At 42.4% G+C, this 19,790-nt stretch overlaps 1 protein-coding gene across 1 annotated transcript in view; it reads left to right on the top strand.

Annotated features, from left to right (window-relative positions):
* EPB41L5 (erythrocyte membrane protein band 4.1 like 5) overlaps positions 1-17,472 on the top strand; it is a gene marked incomplete at both ends in the record, with an annotated part of 42,773 nt that extends 25,301 nt beyond the window's left edge. Inside the window, 11 exons of the mRNA XM_079539269.1 lie at positions 629-747; positions 8,242-8,408; positions 8,704-8,798; positions 12,599-12,727; positions 13,353-13,414; positions 13,894-13,995; positions 14,402-14,495; positions 15,412-15,489; positions 15,973-16,014; positions 16,435-16,568; positions 17,415-17,472. Of these exons, the coding sequence (XP_079395395.1) occupies positions 629-747; positions 8,242-8,408; positions 8,704-8,798; positions 12,599-12,727; positions 13,353-13,414; positions 13,894-13,995; positions 14,402-14,495; positions 15,412-15,489; positions 15,973-16,014; positions 16,435-16,568; positions 17,415-17,472 (1,080 nt within the window). The remainder of the gene's footprint in view (positions 1-628; positions 748-8,241; positions 8,409-8,703; positions 8,799-12,598; positions 12,728-13,352; positions 13,415-13,893; positions 13,996-14,401; positions 14,496-15,411; positions 15,490-15,972; positions 16,015-16,434; positions 16,569-17,414) is intronic.
* Positions 17,473-19,790: the final 2,318 nt, after the last annotated feature.

Genomic DNA, 19,790 nt, shown 5'->3' with positions numbered 1-19,790 from the left:
GTGCTGTATAAATTATTCTACTTATAAATGCAGGTTTTCATAGGTACAGAAAGTACTTGTGTGTACAAGATTTTAGTATCTAGAGCACATTAATTCCACATGCTAAGTAATACAAAAGGCCTGGAATAATCCATCAGCACCAGTGTTGATTCCTGATTACAGTACCTCCTTAGCACAGAAGGCCTTGTTTCACTGAACACAGTAAGGTAGCTCTCATTCTGAGTACCAAAAAATAGGACTTGGAGTTTGGAAAGACCCTGTCATGCTTTCTGGAGCATTTCAGTTACTGCAGGGTCACAGATTGGTGGGAATTAGAGATCCGGTGTATTTGAACGTTGAACACAGTCTCAGCTAGAAGCAAACAGACAGTTGGTGCTCTGCCCAGCTTTTGCTTTTATGCAAACTGAGTTTTCTAAGCAGCCTTCAGTTCAGCCCAATCCTGGTGTTTTATGTATTGCTGGAAAAGATTGGGCATAGGCGTCCAGTGCTGTGGAAGTAATGCAAGAAAACAGCCTTGTTTTAGCTTTGTGCTTAAGGAAAAGCGGTCGTATGTTTTCTTACATAAAACATGTCATTGCCTAATTGAAGTGTGTATAGCAACTTACTTGTTTACGTTCTGTCTCCAAAGAGTTGGAATGTGAAGCCAAACTTACCTGTCCTAACAGCAGCAGTTCCTTCTGCCCCAGTCCTAGTGGAAATAGAGAACCTCCCAAGGAGCCCAGGAGGCAGCCAGCAGGACAAGAAGTGGTACGTTTGGCTTTGCTGGGAAATGAATTTTGCTTGCTTAGGCATGATCAAAGTGCCTGTTTCTTTATCTGTGCTTAAGTGAACTGCCTACTTGGTATCTTTAACATAAATTGAGAGTCAAGTTAGGGGTGATAGAGCTGATTTGTTGCTGTGAGTGTAGTCTGGATAGCTGAAGGCAACGTGCGTAATCACTGCCAACCAAAAGACAGTTTCTCCAGGGCTGCAGTGACTGCATCCAGAACAGCATTTTCAGGTCTTGGAAAGAGTTGGGTTCTTTTCTTTTGTCCTAATATTTCTTTTAACCCTTTGCTTGGTATCATGGAGCCCAAAGGCTTACCTCTGTCCTTAATAAAATGCAGAATCTTATAAATCGTTGTATTTGTTGAATCTCTTAGAAAAACCTTATTAAATGGACAAGCTGATCTTTTCTTTGTCTTAGGGAGAATGGGAGCTTGAGGAAAATGACACAAGCTAAAGATAAGAGCTTTGATTTTATGTAATCTGAGCATTGTTTAAGGAATTGATGCATCTCAAAACCAGCTTGTTTTGCTTGAAAGTAAACTTCTGTATCATTCATCATTTTAAAAGAAATTTTATATTGCAAAAGTATTTCAAAACCGAAACTGATGTGTGCATACTTCTGACCTTCTTCAGCCTGTTAGGGCTGATTCTAGAAGGGTAGTTCTGATTTCTGTGAGACTTCTGAGGATCAGCTGTGGTGGAGTGGATGGACAGTAAAGCTCTTATCCTAAGCTCTTCCTGCCCTCAAGAGAAAAAAGATCTCTCTCCCATTGACTGGCGTATGAATCTGATTTGCTTCAGCACCTCTTAAGAATAAATCCTGCAGTGACAAATGTGCTCAAGTTCTGCAAATCATATTGATGAGTTTCAAAACTATGGATTTTGTATTATAACAGGGAGGATAATTTTGCTTTGTCTGTTGCATTATGTTGACGATTCCATGCGAATATGTGATCAATGCTCTTTTTCTTTCTTGTGCCCTTGATTTATCTAGTAGCTGAAATCTGTGCTTGTGCTGAGATCCTGTTGATCACTTGATTCCCTCCGTGGTGGCGGGTGAAAGGTGGTGGTTTCTTTGTTCTTCAGCCTTCTCAAAATGGTTTTGTTTTTTTGTTTGTTGGTCTAACTGCAAGCAGTGTGCTACAGCCATTATTTCTTCTGGTGAAAATGTTTGACTCCTGCTCCAAACAACTCTTCCTGGTATCTGATCTAGGCGGACATTTGTGCTGGTATTCATAAGGCTTCTGCTTCTCTTGGAGATCCTAATGCTTTTGTTCAGAACCAGAGAGGACTCTGTAGCCAGTCTGTTTCAGATTCGGTCTTGGTATGCCTCCTCTAGGATTTAGAACCTGAGTTTGTCACTTTTAATGCTATCTGAGGATCTCAACTTCTGTCCCAGCTGCTGCACTGTGTAGCCTTTCTATGGAAGAATACAAAGTATATCTGCACAAAACCCAAAGCAATATCCCATAAAGAAAACATGCTGCCTGGCAGTCAATGTGTTTTAATCGGGAGAGTAATACTTGTACTGTGTATGTGTTAGGTTTCAAGAGCCATAGCACAATTATTGGAGGCAGTTCTGCCTGTAATGAAGGAGAAATCCAACAGTTTGGAGCTGAGTCAGCAGATGAGCTACATGCTGTTTCATAGCTGGGCAGTGGGGTTAGGTTTGCAGTGTTTGGAGCATAGCTACCTGGTGTGGGGGCTGCAGCTTGGGTACTGCCTTCAAGCCTTGCTGTCTGCTACTAACAAGTTCTCTTGTCAGCTGCTGCTGTCTTTAATTGGCCTGTTTCTGCATGGATTATCTTTGCTTCCTGTCAGAAAAATAGTCTTCTTTCAGAGAGAGCTTGCCAAGTACTGGTGAGAGCACTGAAATATTTCGGACTGGGGATTTTGTTGATGGTTGGATTGAAGGGGTTTAGAAGTGAGGTCTCGACCCTGTGTGTTTCCGTGCTTTCCTTGGCAGATGCCCATGCTGGCTGCGTTGCAGATTAGATCCCTTCTTAATGGCAACGTTTCCTTTAATTTGAAATGTTAATGCTGCAGCTGCCAACAGCGTTTGTGCCAGATCAGAGAAAGTACTCTGCCAGACAGGAAAGATTCTGATGTTTTTCTTTTCTTTTCTCCGTTCATATAAAATTGTCATCACCAGAAAATGATACTGGTCTGGATGGTCTTAAAATGGCCTGGAATTGGCTGCAAGGCTGCAAAGCCTAAAACATAATGTGTATCTTTCCAACTTTGACCTTTTCTCAAGAATCTATCTGGAGCTAGAATAGAAGACAAATGATTACTGACTGCTCATGTATTGTGAATACACAAGGGATTTTTTCCTTCCTAGTGGATGCAGTTTTCTCATAACTGCTTAAGCTGGAGAAACTGGAAGATAATTTAATGAACTGTAGAGGAGTGGTGCATTTGATGTTCATGGGTCATTTCTCCAGAATGTTTTACAAAAACTGAAACTCTGAGTTCTCTGAGTTTACCCATGGCTGAGCTTTACTCAAATCCTCTCTGTTTTCAAAAGAAGGACTATCGCTGCACGTTAATCATTTACCACTTGTGAATCCCACATGCTTTTCTGCTTCCCTGCCTTAGCACATGTGATCTCCCAACGCATGCACTGGCTGCTTGGCTGGGCTGGCAGGGCTGGGAACAGGAAAAGATGGAATTTAAACTGAGGGGCTGTCTCAGATGCCCTCTAAATGAAAAATAGCAACGTTTGGGTCACTAAATAGAGAATTTTACATGAAAATGAAGGAGAATTTTGTTTCAGGAATTTCTTGAGTAGTTTGAGAGTTCCCTTTTTTTCAAGCTCTTTTTTGGTACCTGATAGTAACTTTCAGCAATGTGTTCTGAAGCACTGCAGTGAAGGATCCTAGTACAAGATAGACAGCGCTTAGCAGAAACGTTTTTTTAAAATGTTCTGAAATTCAGCACTTTGAGTAAATTCTTTATCCCTGCTGCTTTGGAGATGCTTGTGCCCAAAGCCTTATTGCTTCTATCTATTGGCACCTGCATGAAAGTGTTTTTCTAAACAGCTTTCCAAGTGCTGAGCATTCTCTCCTTTTCTAACTAGCTTTTGGAGAGCTCTGTTCCAACTGGAGCAGGCGTGTCACTGCTGTGATTTTGATTTTATGAACTGAGCATTTGTGTATCATTATGCCTTCACATGCAAAACTAGAAAGCAGGGTCTCAGTGCTGGTCTCGGCTGTGCAATTAGAGCTGCCATCTGAACCCTCTCAGCTCCTGAAATGCAGCGTGCTGTATGCTTGGGAGGCCTCTGTCACATTTGCAGTGGTTCTTGCTCAGCTTTGTGAAGTGCTTTGAAATATGAAGTGATTTTCCTTCTGATAAGTGTAGACAGTACCTACAGGAGGTAGCTCAACTTCTCGCTTCAGACTTCTGCAAAAAGATGCATGATGCTGAGCAGTGAAAGGCTTTGTTTGACACCGCCTTAATATGCACATATTCTTGCATGCCTTTGTCCTTCAATATTTACCTTCCAGCAATACCATTTTTCCTTGGCTTTTTCTGTCAATCTCCTTCGCTTTACTCCTGCTGTGCTCTCCTCCCCCCCTCCATACCCAGTGACTAATTGTGCCCCTCCCGCTCCCCAATGATCCAGGCCCTTTGACGCTGCCGACCGCTGCCAACGTGGTGGAAGCCTGTGGGACACGCGGGCCCTGCCGAGGACCCACCCTGCAGATGGACAGTACTCTGCTTTTGTTCATGAGCATAATGTGAAGAATGCAGGAATGCATAGCAGTGCTGCCACCTATGCTGTCCAAGCCACCATGACCAGTCTGTGAGATGCCGGCCCTTCGGGAGCTTGAGGCCACTTGGTAGCAGAGGCTGGAAAGTTGCATTCAGAGCTGTCTGTGATACAAGGCCACTGGTCCCAAAGATGACTAGGAAAGGAAAAAAGCGTTTCTTATGAAGGCTCTGCATATTGTGCTGTTGGTGTACTCTTTACAGAAGAATAACACGTAGGCTGCAGGTCGCCCATCGCTCTTACATCTTACAATATGTATCTCCTTAATTGTGCTAAGATTTTTCTTAATGATAGCAAGAATTTTAGCTATTTTTAACGCTGCGAGCTGCACACATTAGTAACAACTGCACATGGCAACCGGTGGCTTTTAATGTGGTTTCAAACGTCTTGAAGAAATTGATGCAACTGCCCCTTCGTTTGTACCGTGACTATTTAAACGTATCTAAGATAGGTGGCTGATCTGAAAACTAACTTTTTTTTTTTTTAAAGAAGTCCACTGCTGAAACACATTGTTTGAAAATGACATAGAATTAATTATTTTAATTTTTTAAGAATAAAATTAGCAGAACTCCTGAAAAGGCATAGAGTAATATTTCTGGGGAGGGGTTCCCCTCTAGGGGATGTCTTAATTGCTTTCCAGGAAACCTTCTGTCATTCTTGCTGCTGTGCTGTGCTGAAACAAAACAGAACTGTTTCCTGCCACTCACACCAGTCCTGCCAGGTGGTTCACTGGCTTTGCTGGGAGGTCAAAGTCTCCACCGTGGTGGCTTCTCTCTGTTCTTGTGGCTCTTCAACAACACAGGCTTCTTTACCCTCTCTGTGTTCTCATCTGGTTTCTGAAATAAGTTGCTCTTAAATTGCAGTAATCCTTTTCTGAAAAAAAAGGAAAATGACGATGAAGGGCTTGTCAAATTCACTTCTATTTGTCTTTTAGCATGAAGAAGGTGTTTGAATAATTTTAAAATTGCCAGTTGTTCAGAGTCCAGAAATACAAAAACATTGTTTTCCTGTATTCAACCCTGAAGAACTAAACCAATAAGTGTGAGCTAGCACAGAGCTGCATATTGCCTGAGATATTTTGGTCTCCTTACCCTTGCACCTGAGGAGACTGCTGATGAAATAGAAACTCTATCTCTAAACCTGCTGAAGAAATGCAGCCTTTGTACAGAAGATGTGTGGAACCTACAGAGGTGATGACAGCAGCCCGCTGCCCTAATTTTGGCTTTAGATGTACGATGTGGATTTGTTTATTTATGAAGCAAAGCAAACTACTTGGTTTTTTTTCTTCATTATTTATGAAGTTGCTTAGCTTATTGTAGAGCAGCATCATAGGCTTCAGGAGCATTAGCCTGGTTTCCAAGATGACAACTCCCAGCAGCAAACTGAGAAATGGTACCCAATGAGCACATGCTGACACCTGCAGTCCTTGGCTGCGTTTTTTAATGGAGCAGGTCCTGTGCTTCAGGAGTGGCACAGGCGTCTTTCTAAACAGTATGGTGGTGGCAGAGCTTTGCTTAATATCCATAAGGTTTCTGTGCTTTTCCGGAGTGTTGTGCATTTCTGTGTAGGGAAAGAAAATTTCTGTGTTGTAATTCTTCATATGATTTGAACTGCTGGTATTATTTGTCAGCTTTGCTTCATATACGCTGGTGGCAGTTGATGCTGCAGGCATGAAGCATCATGACGTGAGGGGCCTCAACCAGTGCAATGTTCTTGGGGGATCTCATCCTTTTGATGATCCTTTCTCCTCTCGTATCTGCTTTCTCCCTGTTGTGCTGCAGTACTCAGACAAGGATTACAAAATGACTGGTGCTCTGCACCACCTCCCTTGCATGGAATTCTTAGGAACTTATGTAGGCATTGTTCTTTCAACACGTCGTGTCCTCAGCTCCTCTGAATATGCTCCTGGCAAAATCTATGCTGGTTGTCCTATTAAACATTTGGGTGACTACTTAGAAAAATCTGTCAGAAAATGAGGAAAAAAAAGTGTTAGAAAACATTCTCACTTCCGTGTGTAGTTATTCTCTCTGATGATGAGGTCCAGGGTTTGGTCTTGCTTCCTTTGTTGCCTTAATTGGAAGAACATCTATTCCTGCCTTTCAGCTCAGTTCTAATAAGTTCTTTCTATCTGTCATTCTACTCTTGGTAAACAGCCTTGTGCTTCTTCCCATCAGTGACACACACAGAGGCTATACATTTTCTTGTTGAAATGGATGTTTTCCTACTTTGTGCTTTGCTAGCAGCTTTTCCTTCCAGTGCTTCGAGAATCAAGCAAGTGACCTCAGTTTGCCTTGCTGCAATTAATTGGTGATTCAGGTGATTCAGACATTTTGAGCACTGAAATGGTGGTATCCTACAGTGCGTTCCAGAGGTGTATGTTTAACATTGGACGGATTCTTTTGGGTGCTTCAGCTGAAGGCAGTTTGTTTTCCTGGAGCCTCTAGTGGCAACACTGGATTGCTTCCAAATTCCAGGGGCTGGAGGGAAAGGGGCATAAACCCATTAGTGAGAAGCTGATCTGAGCAGTCCTGTAGGAGTGTCTGTTCCTGCTCATGGTAAGTTCTGTGGTGGGTACTTGCTTGGTTTCACTCTTCTCCTCTTTGGAACTGGTCCATCAAAAATGATAGATTTTCTGATATCAGTATTACAGAGGTGCTATACGTAAATGTGATTTTTGACTGAAAGAAGTGACAATCAAACTGCAGTTGTATCCACTGGTTGTCTGTTTAACCATTACATTCCACAGCAGCTGCTGTGTCTGTATGTGTCAGTTTGCTGTTAAAACAGATTTCTTCAACTTCCAAGAGATGGATGAGATTCCTGGCTGTTGGCACAGCATAAGCATCATAATACAGTTTCTGTTTCTGTTCTTCTTGGTGGTTTTTTTTTGTTTGTTTTGGACCTTGCTATTTGCATTGTAAATACAGATGGTAGGACAAAATGAAAAGGAGCCATTTCCTTTGGAAAGCAGAGGAGAAGAAAGCAAGCAATCATAAGGGATACAGAGTGGGTGCTATGGTTCCCTTACATATGGTGACTTCATTTGTGTCTGCCCAAGTTAGTAAAACTGAAGCCAGGTGCATCTGACCAAAGCACAGCATTGGTGCAGGCCTGTGCAGTGGACCCTCCTGCCCTCTTCTTTCTACAACAGTTGGAGGAAGCGCTGCACCAAGAAATAGCATTTTGTGAAGAATATCGGCTGTCTTCCCCTGCGCTTTTGTTTTTCTCATTTAAAAATGCTAAAATGTGGTGTGAGTCTGCTAGAAAATCTCCAAACACTTATTTCAAAGGAATGCATTTACTGCGTAAGAACTTTCCTCTTAAAACAACTGGAGTCACTTGCAGAAGGAGAGCTGACATGGTATGTCATGGTGCATCTTTGCCTCCAGAAGGAGTGAGTATGTGCTTCGGGTAGGGCTTAGCTCAATATGCTGGGCTATTCACTTTCTCACAATTAATTGCTGTGTTTATACATTGTGGAGAGGTTTTCACTGCAGCTTCTTTGTTTAAAATCCCTACAGAGCTGCTGATGTTTACTTCAGACACTTTTTCCGTAATGTGTCTGGTTCCCCAAAAGGAGGTAGAAGAAAAAAGACTGCATGTTAAAGCTTTTTTTTTTTTTTTTTTTTTTTTTTTTTAATGTAGAAAGATTGGTAATGGAATTGTGCCTCTCTATGCCCAACTTTGTGCCTTCACAGCATACCCCTTGTTGATCTCCTCGACAGTGTGGATTTGCCAGAGACCTGTGTGGATGATGCTGTAGGCAGTCCCGTCGTTGCCCTGGTAACAGGAGATTCAAGAGAGGCTGTGGGCTGCCCTCATCTTGGCACTAAGGAAGCTGCAGTTGAAAAAACAGACTCTGACCGTAAGCAAACGTAGAGATTTCTTCCTATTATTGTGGTGTGCAGGGTCAGAGTTAACTGGTGAAATACTTACAAGGCTGCTTCCTTACAAGAATCCAGAAGTGTCCTAGAGAGCTCTCTTAGATCACAGGCATAAGGACAGTTTTGCCTGCCAGTGGAATGCAGCCCTCCTACCATATGGAGCAGTGCATTTAGGAGTTCAGCTGAAGTCCTGTAACAAACATTCAACCTCACAATTAGTGCAAGTTAGCTCCACAGTGACGTTAGTAAAGCTGTTGACTTCTCTGTCTTTTTCAGCCTTTGAAGATGCATTCCTAAAACTGAAGCAGCTGGAGGCAGAGTGCGGCAGCCCTGTGCCCACTGAGTGTCCCAACATAAACATCAACGTGCAGGTAGGTGGGCACTGTGCCTCGTGACAGAGTTGCTCCGTTCTGTTCAGATAATGCTGTGCAGCACGGTGTGTTTGCAAGATTTTTAAGAATAGGCATGAGTAATATGTGGGAATAGGAAAGCAGATAGAAATATTTATGTGTAAACCTGTGCATGATAGGAAGTGAGGTGCATATGATGGGGCAGAGGTGAACCTGCAGATATGTGCACTGCAGCCTGCTGAGATTTTCTAATATTTGCTGGAGCAAAAAGTTCAAACACTTGCAACAGTTCCTCTGTTGCCTTTATCTGTAGGTTGCCAGCTGTACAGCCTTGTATCATTCACTCTTTCTTTCTGAGGAGGTGAGCTTTTCCCTTAGCGTTTTCCAGTCACATTCCATAACCCTCCCAGAAGTTTGTTTGGACATTCTGCTCCAAGAGGTGTTCTGGTGGTCAGTTCCTCCTGTCAGTAACTGGTTCTCACCAGCTCTCTGGGCTTGGTGGGAGCAGAGGTTTCCATGTGTGTTTACACAGAGGGGAGCGGTGGAGTTTGATTTATTTAGTACTTTGCTCCTTTGGAGCAAGTCGGGCTGCATTTCTGCAGGCAGCTGAGCTGAAATAACAGCTTCAGTTCCCTGACCAGGGAGAAGGCTCTCTTCTCCCTTGCTCCTCATTGCTTTTCCTTCTTTGATTTCCCTCATTCCTTTGTCACCTACAACAGCTGTTGGATGTTGCAGTGAACCAATGTATTCTACAAAGTGACAAAAATCAAAACTTTTTAAAAAGTTTTAAAAGCTTTAAAAACTTTCTCAGTTTTAAACTTTTTTTACTAGTAGTTTTGTGTGGGTGTGTGAAGTAAATAGGCTCATGAGGGGATCAAAGAGCCATAGTGAAAATAAGCAGTGTTACTAGAAGGGATGGAGAGGACAGGATCCTTCCTTATGGCAGCAGAGAACTTTGCACCAGGAGTTCACTGGTTACTGGACAGCTGCACTCATGCAGGATGTTCTTTGCAGTCACGCCTGGGCATGCAGCTACACTTTAGAATATAGAGTGCAGAGGTGCTTAAAATCAACAGATTCTGGTCTGAACGTTTTGGAATTTAGATTTAATTTAGTTTTCCCTTCGGGTTTGACAGTGAACAAAGCATATGTTTAAAGAGGGGAAAAAAAAGCAACCTGCTTCCCTATGTTAAGGCTGTAAGTGCTTTACTGCATTTTGTACAGACTAAAATAATCTACAGCATTCAACCTGTTGGCACTGCCCAGTGTTGTGGGGAGGCTCAAGAGCCTTTGTGCCATTTAATGAAATCGGTCAGATTTTCTTGTGGAGGCTGCTGTGTGTGTGTGCTGCTGCTCTGTGTGCTTGGTGCTGCAGGCTGCTGTGCTCTGTCCCCTTTAAGGGCTGTTGTAGGGATATTTTGTGTACCTTTCTGCTGGGTGACTGCATTACAAAGATTACCGAGTCTTTAAGAAGATTAGCCTGTAGCCTATAGGTCTTGTTACGCCAAAACGCTGCCTCTGCATAAACTAAAGCAAAGAATACAGCTTAGTGCAGAACACTTTTGCCTGTTGCGCTCTGTGTTAATTCAAACAGAGAACAAAAACCATCTAGTTGGTTAAATGGAGAGAACAGAGCAAAATTGTGTTAGAGCTTCTTAAATCATGACTGTAATATAGTAAGGAAGATAAGGTTCCTGTGGCAAGCTGATCTTATAGATGACAATATAGGACAATCACGGCTCTCCAGCTGTATGAGGTGCTGAGGGGGTGGGTTATCACAGTCAGAGATGTGGGGGGAATATATGGCCCTGATGAGAATGCAGAAACATTGGCTTAGCTGAGAAATAGGTGTCTGGATCAACAGTGTGCAGGTGGAGTCTTTCTTTGGGAAATGAAGCCTTAGCAGCTTTCTAGATGTATGTGTGAATTTCACTGTGAAAACTTAAAAGACTGTACCCTAAGTGGTTTTCCTCAGGTAGAAAAGATGAAATGGAACTTATCAGTTTGTGATGCAGCTTGCCAGGAGGTGACTTGAGAATGTTTGTTTAACGAGGTAGACAGATTAGAGACTGTATGCTTCAGGCTGCAAAGGCAAGGAGGTGACAGTAGAACAGAATGAGAACCCCCAGCTGTGCTTGGAGATGAAGGCTAAATGGTTTGGAAGTGTGTCCTGAAAAGAGTGACTAAGATGTAAGCATAACTACTAAAAAGCAACCAAGGATGCAGCTAACTTTCCCTAGCTGTTTTTTGTTTTGCCTTCTTACATTGCTGCTTAGCTCTCTGTATTTTGGCTGAAGGATAAAGTACACACGTGGTTCACCCAGTGTATGGAAACAATACACAGTTGTAGTAAGCTACAGTATTGACAAACTCCAGCCTTACTGTTTTATATGGACAACTAAATGGTAAGGTTTACATCTTGAGGCCCTCTTACCACTTGCCAAATGCTTTCCCCTTTAGCTACAGGTGCTTTCCGTAGAAAACAGCCAAACAGAAACAGTTAAGAAAAATCTCAAAATCTTCAGTGCTGATGGAAACATTTCCTTGGTGTTACTTATAGAACTTATATTTGATAACACTAAAGTATTTCTGAATAATGCTCAGCGTTTCAGAGTTGGGCATTTAATTGCTAGCAGGCTGGTGTGACTTAGAGCTAGTTGTGCAGATGGAGGAGAGGAAGTTAGACCACTAATATTTAGTGACTAAATGGTGTTTAAAGCACTGCTCTGCTGATGTTCTCAGTTAAAATAATCAAGTCCGCTGTTCTGCTGCTACTGGAGGAGTGCATTAAGCGTTCTGCTCTGAGGCTGTTGCATACAGCATCCATTGCAGGGAGGTGAAGTGTAAGGTTTTAAGGTTTCTCACAGCTTGGTTCCTCAACCGTACAGAAAATAATTCATTTTAATTGCTCCAGGTTTGTGCCAATTCCAGTAGTTTCTATATAATAAAAAGACTTGGGTTCAATAAACCGATGGTCTTTGTGAATTAGGTGAATGTGCAGTGTTTAATACTTGCTAGCTGAAGTGGTTTTTAATGCAGCTCATGCAAGTCAGAGTGCAGCAGGGTTGTTGCTGCTCCATTGAGGTTGCAGGAGCGAGGCACTACGTGGCATATGGGGGAAGGCTGGGCTCTGTCTCCCCCTGCTGAGTCCTACCCTGAGAAGAGAGGTCACCAGGTTTAGTTTCCACTCAGTTAATTAACTTCTGTCACTAATCAAATAGCAATTAGTAGGTGCAATATTTAATGAATTACCATTTTATAATTAAGAAATGTAATTCACAGAGTGAAATATACTGTGTTGAAAAGGTATTTTTAATTGTCTTCGTCAAGTATCTGGCTGCCAGTTTCTTCTCATTAGTGATGGGAGTGGGAGCTAACACATTAAACTTTGTAATTTATGAGCAGTTTTAGAGCAAAAATCTTCCCATGTTAGTTTTGAGAGTGAATTATTAATTTGCTGTTATGCTGATCAGTATTATATGATACTTGCTGTATTAATCTCATATCAGTAAGCTCAGCTACGTACATAGAACCCACTGCTGTTCAGTTCTTTCATGCTACTTTCAGCACAGCTCTTTGCTTCTCCACATTTAAGCTTTGTGCTTTTTTCTGTATTCTTTTTTTTTTTTTTTTTTTTAAATATACTTCTGCTGCTGTGATTTTAGAACTGAGTTCCAAAGCAAAGAGTTTGCTTTCTCTTTTTAGTATAACCACTACTTTTCTTCTCACTCAGAGCTTTGTTGCTCTTTGGAGATGTTATTTAATTTCAGCCCAGAGTTTTTGTGTGGGAACTGCTTCTGATGAGTATTTTTCATGCCTAGGATGAAGTGGTGAAGCTCACAGATAAATGTCTTAACAATGCAATGGAGAGCCCGATAGCAGCAGCAACATGGCTTCCAGCAGACATGAAAAGCAATATCCTGAAGGCCCAGGTGGAAGCAGGGCACAAGGTAAATAACTCAGCTGATGAGAGCTACAGTGTTCTCAGATGGCTTTTTAGAACTGGTTGTGAAGAGCCCCCATGTTCAGGAGGTGTCAGTTTTCCCTGTTTGACTGCAATTGTGTGGTGTTGGAGAAGGGGCTTTGCAAATAGGGGTGCTTCAGGAGCTGAGATCTAAAGAGTGGCAGAATAAGGAAGCCTGCCAGCCTTACACTGTCACAGGGGTGCAGTTTGCCTGGGAAGGAATTGTCATCCCTTTTGGTGCTGGAGAAAGCCCTGAACAATCTAATGACCTTTGCACTTGGCCATGATTCGAGTGGCAATTGAATCAGGTAACCCCCAAAGAATCCCTTCTAACCAAATATTTGTTCCATAGTTCAGCCACTAAGGCCATGCTTTTGGAACGTTCCACTAAATTCTGTAGCAAATAGTGGTATTTTATTTGGTTACATTAGCAAGTTATCTGCACTGAAATTTTCATAGGGAGTTTGGTGGTTGAGGGCCCTGAGCAGTAAATGAGCAGCACAGATTCATGCTGGGAGGGAGGTGCTCAGCTTTTCTGTGAGTCTCTGAACTGATACAAAATGGAAGCAGGAATCTGATATGCTTTTTTTGTTTTGTTTCTTTTGTCTTAGGCTGTAAGAGAAGACAGCCTGACAGGTAACAAGAATTCCAACATTCAGGATGCTGCTTCCAGGTACTGTCTCGATTTGGAAGAAAAGCACAATGTATTTTCCCAAGTGCAGCACTGAGAACCTGTATTTGTGGAGTCTCAGTGCTCAGTGTCAGTGATTGTTGCATTTTACCATGTAGTAGTGTTGTTTAACATGGTAAGCATGGTGTGTTTTTAGAATGAAAAACTGTGTTTACAAAGTTTTGATACATTAACGTAACTCAGGTACTCTTACTGTATTCTCCCATACTGGCAGCTGGTTTTCTAGGATTACTGAATCTTATATGAGCTTTAGTTCTAGCTGAGTTCCAGGCACTGGAAAAGGTACAGCTACTTGTTTTAACTGTGTAATTTTTTGAAGGAGATGAGCATGTGTCAAATTTCAAAGGGCATGTGGTAATATATGGAACAAAAAGAGTAGCTGGCAATTTGAAAAACATGCTGTAACAGGTAGTCTGTGAAGAGCTTTCAGTGTTTGTTTTTGTTTTGTTGTCGCTGTACAGGAACATCCTCCCATCAGGGAAAACCCAGAGCAGTCCCTCAGCAAGCAGTCCAGTATTTCAAAACAACCTGAAAACAACCCCTGCCTCAAACACATTCATTCCGTAAGTGATTCAGTAGAAAAGTGTTTCTGGGATAAGAGAGCCACACTAAGATTGCCATGAAACCAACTTGAAAAGATGAGGAGCAGTTGCTGAGCAGTTAGGCTGTGTCTAACTAAACAGGTTTACAGATGCTTCTTTAATTAGCATTGCAACAGTTAATCAGTGTAGGCCGTGCCTCGGGGTGAGTATCTTATCAAGTAGTAAGAGATCTCTCTCATCTTTGGAACTGACTGAAATATTTGACATCCTGCTGCCCCTGGCCCTACCTGGGGAGATAAGAGGCTTGCAGGGAAGACTTCAGTTCTGTGTACGTGAGTTAGAAATAAGTGCTGAAAATGCTGCTGATAGCATTGGGTCTTTTTGAACACTGGCTACATCCACTGATGAGAATGTTTTCTCCTTGCAGTAATGCATTAAATGAGGATAATGCTGCCTCTAACCATGAAGAGTTGCTGATTCCAGCTAATCTTGCTCCAGCTGAGGACGCTGCTGTTTCAAAGGTATCACTACCACCTGTCAGCCTGGAAGGTTTCTGTGTCACACTCTGAGCTACTGATGCCTTCAGGCAACCACAGCAGACCTTACTGCATGCCTGTCATAACACAGTGAATGCCAGTCACTGCTGAATGCCAGACTGCTTTCTGGAGCAGAGGCCTGCTGTATGCATCGCTCTTGAAGTACATTTCTGACTCTTCTGTGTCAGGTTCTGTGCCTGACGCTTATTTTTCTAAACTGGTTGGTCATTGGGGCTCTGGGGAAGATGGGTGCAAGGATGGAATTCTGACACGTGCAGTTTCCATCGAAATAACGACAGAGGAAAAAGTTTGAATAGTCATGTTTGATTGTTGTATTTTGGTTGCCTTAAGGTTAAGGTAGTTTTTTTATTGGACTCTGTGAAATGCACTAAGCAGTCTTTGTGATGCACTCAGGGGTCAGTTTTCCTTTGTCCCTCTCCAAAACAAAACATGAATCCAACATTGTACTTGGCTGTTGTTTCAGCAGGCTGAGGGGTTAAGCTGGATGACTAAAGCAACACGCCCTTTATCTGTCATCCCTCTAAACCAGTATTATGTAGTTCATTCCACTGAATAATTATCACCCTCATCTTCTGAGTTCAGATGCTCAGCTTGCAGGCCTTGCTGACCTTCTTGTCAAATGGTGCAATACCTCAGCTTTGCACTGGAGAACAGGGCAGTTCTGCAACTTAGTGGCAATGATGTTCTTTCCAGTTTGCTGCTGGGAAACAGTGAAATGAGAAGGCTGTTGAAAAAGATGATACAAAAAGATTTGAGGAAACTGTCCTAATGAATGGCAGTGTTCTTTATGGACACCGTTCTGTAACGTGGGAAGCCACTGTAGTGTTCAGCAAATCTATTTGCTATTGGGAATTCAATTCAAAACTGATTTATTCCATAGAGCGCTCCAGATGACCAGGACGTTTTCCTATCATCATTGACAGAGAATCTAATTGACTTTACAGAAGCAACACCTCGGGTAAATGTATTTCAAAACCAAACTTCTTCCTTCCCAAGTACAATGGTTTTTACTCACAAACTCTGTTCTGGTTTCGGCGTCCGTCCATCATGCTGGATCTGCTGCAGTAGAGTGAACTGGTGATACGTCTGGGGCACCTTTAAATTACTCACAGAAGAGTACTCTCAGTTAACATCATCTGCAAAGCAGAAAATAGCAGTGGGTTTGGGTTTGGGTGCCTTTTGGAAGGGAAAGCTATGCTGAAACTGTTGCCAGTGAGTTTCTGTGAGTGAGCATGTATTGGCTGTGTGGCTGTGAGTTACCTGCTTGTGAGAAGTCGCTTCACCTGCAGCTGTTCACTAACATGGTTCAAAGGCTTCTTATATTGTGAGGCAGATTCTGAGTAGCGACTGACAAATACCTGGTGTTGTTTTAGGTGTGCAGTATTATGTCAAATCTGTTTCTTCCAGCTGTTTCTAATGAGCTTTTCTTTGCTTTCTGTAGGTGTCTTCCCAGCCCACAATAACACCGAGGTGGTTAGTGCCAGTGAGTTGCTGAACCATTACTTAGCAGTTTGAGATGGAGCGTGTAAAATGCAATTTCAGGGAAAAAAAAAGGGGGAAGGGGGGGAAAAGAGAGCTTTGGTCATGATTAACAAACAAGAACATGAGTAACATACAATAATTTATATTAATTTGAAAGTCCATACAACAGTGCATCAGACCAAAACTAAAGCAAACCAATTCAAGCTGAGTTAAACTATAAATGTATTAAAATATATATTTAAAGTTCCATTTTTGCTGTGTTACGTTGCATTGGGTAAATGCCGTGAAGTTGAAGAACTTGCGTTTAGTTCAAACTTGACGGATCTTAATTCCCTGTGGTAAATAACCACGTTGAATAGTTAGTGTGTCTTCTGCTAGCAGGTTTCTGTTTCAGTTTCCCTTTTCTTTCTCCCCAATTCAGACTGGACTGATGTCCAACGGGCCTTTGGGAAATGATGTTGCCTTATCTCTGAAAGCAGTGAAAGGCAGTGCAGAGGCTCTGTTGTCATCAGCTGGATTGCCACCGTGCCAGCAGACAGCTGAAGTCCTTGCAAGGTAAATTCTCAGCACACATTCCAGAAGTACGTGTGTAGGATGGAGGGGAAGTGTGCACTCTTCCTCCTTCCGCTTCAGTAGTTACAGTGGTCATTTGGATACACTGCCTGATTTTGCTTCGTTTTATAAACTGTAGTTCTGTCTCACTTCTCAGCACTTGAAATTTTATAAGTCAGTAGAGCTGCTGATGTGTAGTACGGGTATTTTAGATAAGGGTAAGAGAACTTTTAAATTCAAGTTGCTGGAGGAACAAAGAATACAATCAGCTGAAAATGGATGTAAAGCTGTTGTCATTCTAACCACTGTAAAGTGGATTCATTCTTTAGAATTATCATTTTGCTTTGGTTCCTTTATCTGGCTCCCTATCTTTTTAGTACTGGACTGAGATTACAGGACAGATGCATTTTCTGGAAAATCTCTTCCTAGTACTTGCGATTCCTTTTTTTACTGGTGATTCTTTTTTTTCTTCCAAACTGTAAGGAAGTCAGAGATTAGAGTTTGTAGCAATGTTTGCTCTTGCTATTCCATTCTGCTGTACTGGTGAGGCACAATTATCTGCAATGACCAGTTCTTTTATTGAACCTCTTAAGAAAGGGAAAGCATTGGTGGGCAGAAAGTGGATGGCAGTGATGTGTTATTGGAAGTCAGTTCTGTTTGCCCTTCTGCAGGTTGGCCGTTGGAAAGGGTGGTTCTTTGGACTTGTTAGATTGAGGCAGCAGTTATTGCTGCTCTTTGGAATAATGCTTAGTTCTTAGTTCTGCTCCCATCAATACCTTTCACTTTATAAATCATGGCAGATCTGTTTGTAGAAGTGCATTCACAAGGCCCCGCTTTTTCCCCTTTTAGCCCAGTCGCTGAGGATGCTACAGTAAGGACGAAATGTTTACTCACCACTGAACTGTAGAAGATGGAGTTTCTGTACTTCCCACCTAGTAAAAACTCAAACTCAAATCTTCTGACATCTACAAGGAATCCTTCTGAAAGACTTGCTTGGGATGAAGCTCTTACTGAATGGGAGTGAAACAGCAGCTGGTTTGGGATCCAGGAAGAGACTTTCACATTTATTGCAATCTAACTGGAATTACAGTCTGAGCCGAAATGTAAAACCACATGAAAGTTTGATCTTCTCCCTCAAGAGAAGTGAAGTATCACACTGGAGCTAATTCTGAACATGAGGAACAAAATGTAGTTGTGTTCCACTCACACTTGGTTTAGTCTCATGCCTCTCAAATGTTACGGGCAAGTGATCACTGTGATGTTAGCTCTGCAGTATTTGAACACGTCCCTGTCCTTTGTAGAGTAATATTGGGAAGATTAGGAGAACTTCTAGGGCCACCTTGTGGCCACACTGTGTATGGTGGCTCACAGTGGCAATGACTGTTTCATGTGGCCAAGATAATTTTCTTCTGTGTGATTAGTCACTCTGAGTTTCCTTTGTTTTACTGCCACACATGCTCTTTTTGGCCTTAAAGCCCTTGGTAATCTTTGCACCTCTTCTTACAGGACAAACTATTGTGACAAACTACTTTGACTGGATTTGAGCTGCTCATCGCAACCAGGAAAGTTAACCTGCCAAACCTCTTATAGCATTAGCAGATTGCAGCAGAGGTCCCACATTTTGACACTGGTTATTTCATTTCCTCTGTGACTCAAATACAGATGTGTACTTAGGCTATAGGTGTATTTTTTTTGTTTTCAGCATTGAAGTAGCGAAGTTGTGAGTACAGCTTACTTCTGGAGCTGCTTTTTGGTTAGTTCTGTTGTCGTTCAGGGCTAGGAAGGACAAGATTTTCATTTTTTCTATTCACATTGTTGCTAGGTGTTGGTTTGAGGTCCTGTGCTTTGGAGAATACTTAACACACAGCATAAGGCATGAGGGTACAACTGGGTCAGTTCTTAATACCACCTTGAATCCTGTTCCAATAGCATGTGGAACAAAATACAGAGTAAGGTGAAAATGGGGAAAAGAGATGAAACATTCCCAAAAGCACTTCACCTTCTAGGAGAAAGGTAGGAGCACTTGCAAGAGCGTGCTCTGCAGTGCTGGTAAAGACCTTTTGGTGCTCAGGTAAAGTACAGGATACAGCACATACAATTTGAAGAGTGTCCTGGGCTTCAGGATCCCTGTGTAGAGGTGAGAACATGGACCCTGGGAATATATCCTGTGAAGATACCAGTGCAGAGTCAGAGGAAGAAGTGTAGAAGCCCAGTGATGAATTCCACATCTCCAAACAGGGAAGCACAGTTGAAGCTACTGGGATCCTTCTCAGGAAGAGGTTTGTACGACTGGGCTTGGAGGATGTTTTCTGCACAGCGCTGCTCTTTATAACTATTTATATCCATGGGGTTCTTAGGAACAATTTTGAATGTGAAAGTGAGTTAGAAACCTGTATGCACAACTTTCTTTGTGCGTGAGCGTAACTCCGTGTGGACAAAGAGTTGGACCAAACCGCTGTGGGTTGTGCAAGGTAAGCTGGTGTCCTGTTAGGCTGCTGCTTTCAGATTAGGGTATGTCTTGGGTGTTCTTATGGCTGTTTTCATTATTTTTTATAAGATGCTGACTGAGAGTTTTAAGGAAGAAACCGCTTGGCATTACACAGCCCACTGCCACTCCTCAAAACCTCAGAGGCCTTAACAGAAAAACATAGGGACCATTGGGAGCAATTATGACTGACATATGCTACAGAGAGTGATCTGCAGCCTTTGCCTATGTAACCTACAGTTGAAATGGACGGCAGGAGCTTCAGGCACACTTCCCCACTCACAGCACTGCCAGCCAAAGGGGAGCTGCTCTTTGGGCCTAAGTGGTGCACTTCTGCTGGCCAGCATTTACCTCCCATCATTGCTTCCAGCAGAGTATTGGCTTTTTTATATTTTAAATCTGAGCTTTATTACATATTAAAACATGAAAGATACCCGATTCAAATATCAAATGTCTTAGTGTGGATTAACAGAGTTGCCAGAAAAGTTCCTGCAGCAAAAAAGGGAAGCTATGGCTGCGACAGTCTGCTTCCTGCACAAAGCCAGGACTGTGTGGGGAAACTTGGCACTCACTATCGATCTGTTTGCTCAGCAGCTGAGCTGGCATTCACCAACTACATGTGTTGGTTTTGTAAATAGACAGAATGCAGAAGCATTTTCTTTAAGGCATGTTTGATATTTGACTCTTCCTATTGGGTTCAGGAGCTCTGTGAACTGTTAGCTTGAGTTTCTCCCAGAAGT

Source organism: Tetrao urogallus (assembly GCF_951394365.1).
Source record: "Tetrao urogallus genome assembly, chromosome: 8".
NCBI lineage: Eukaryota > Metazoa > Chordata > Aves > Galliformes > Phasianidae > Tetrao > Tetrao urogallus.
Note: the sequence above shows the minus strand (reverse complement) of the source record. Positions and strands in the feature narration are given on the sequence as shown.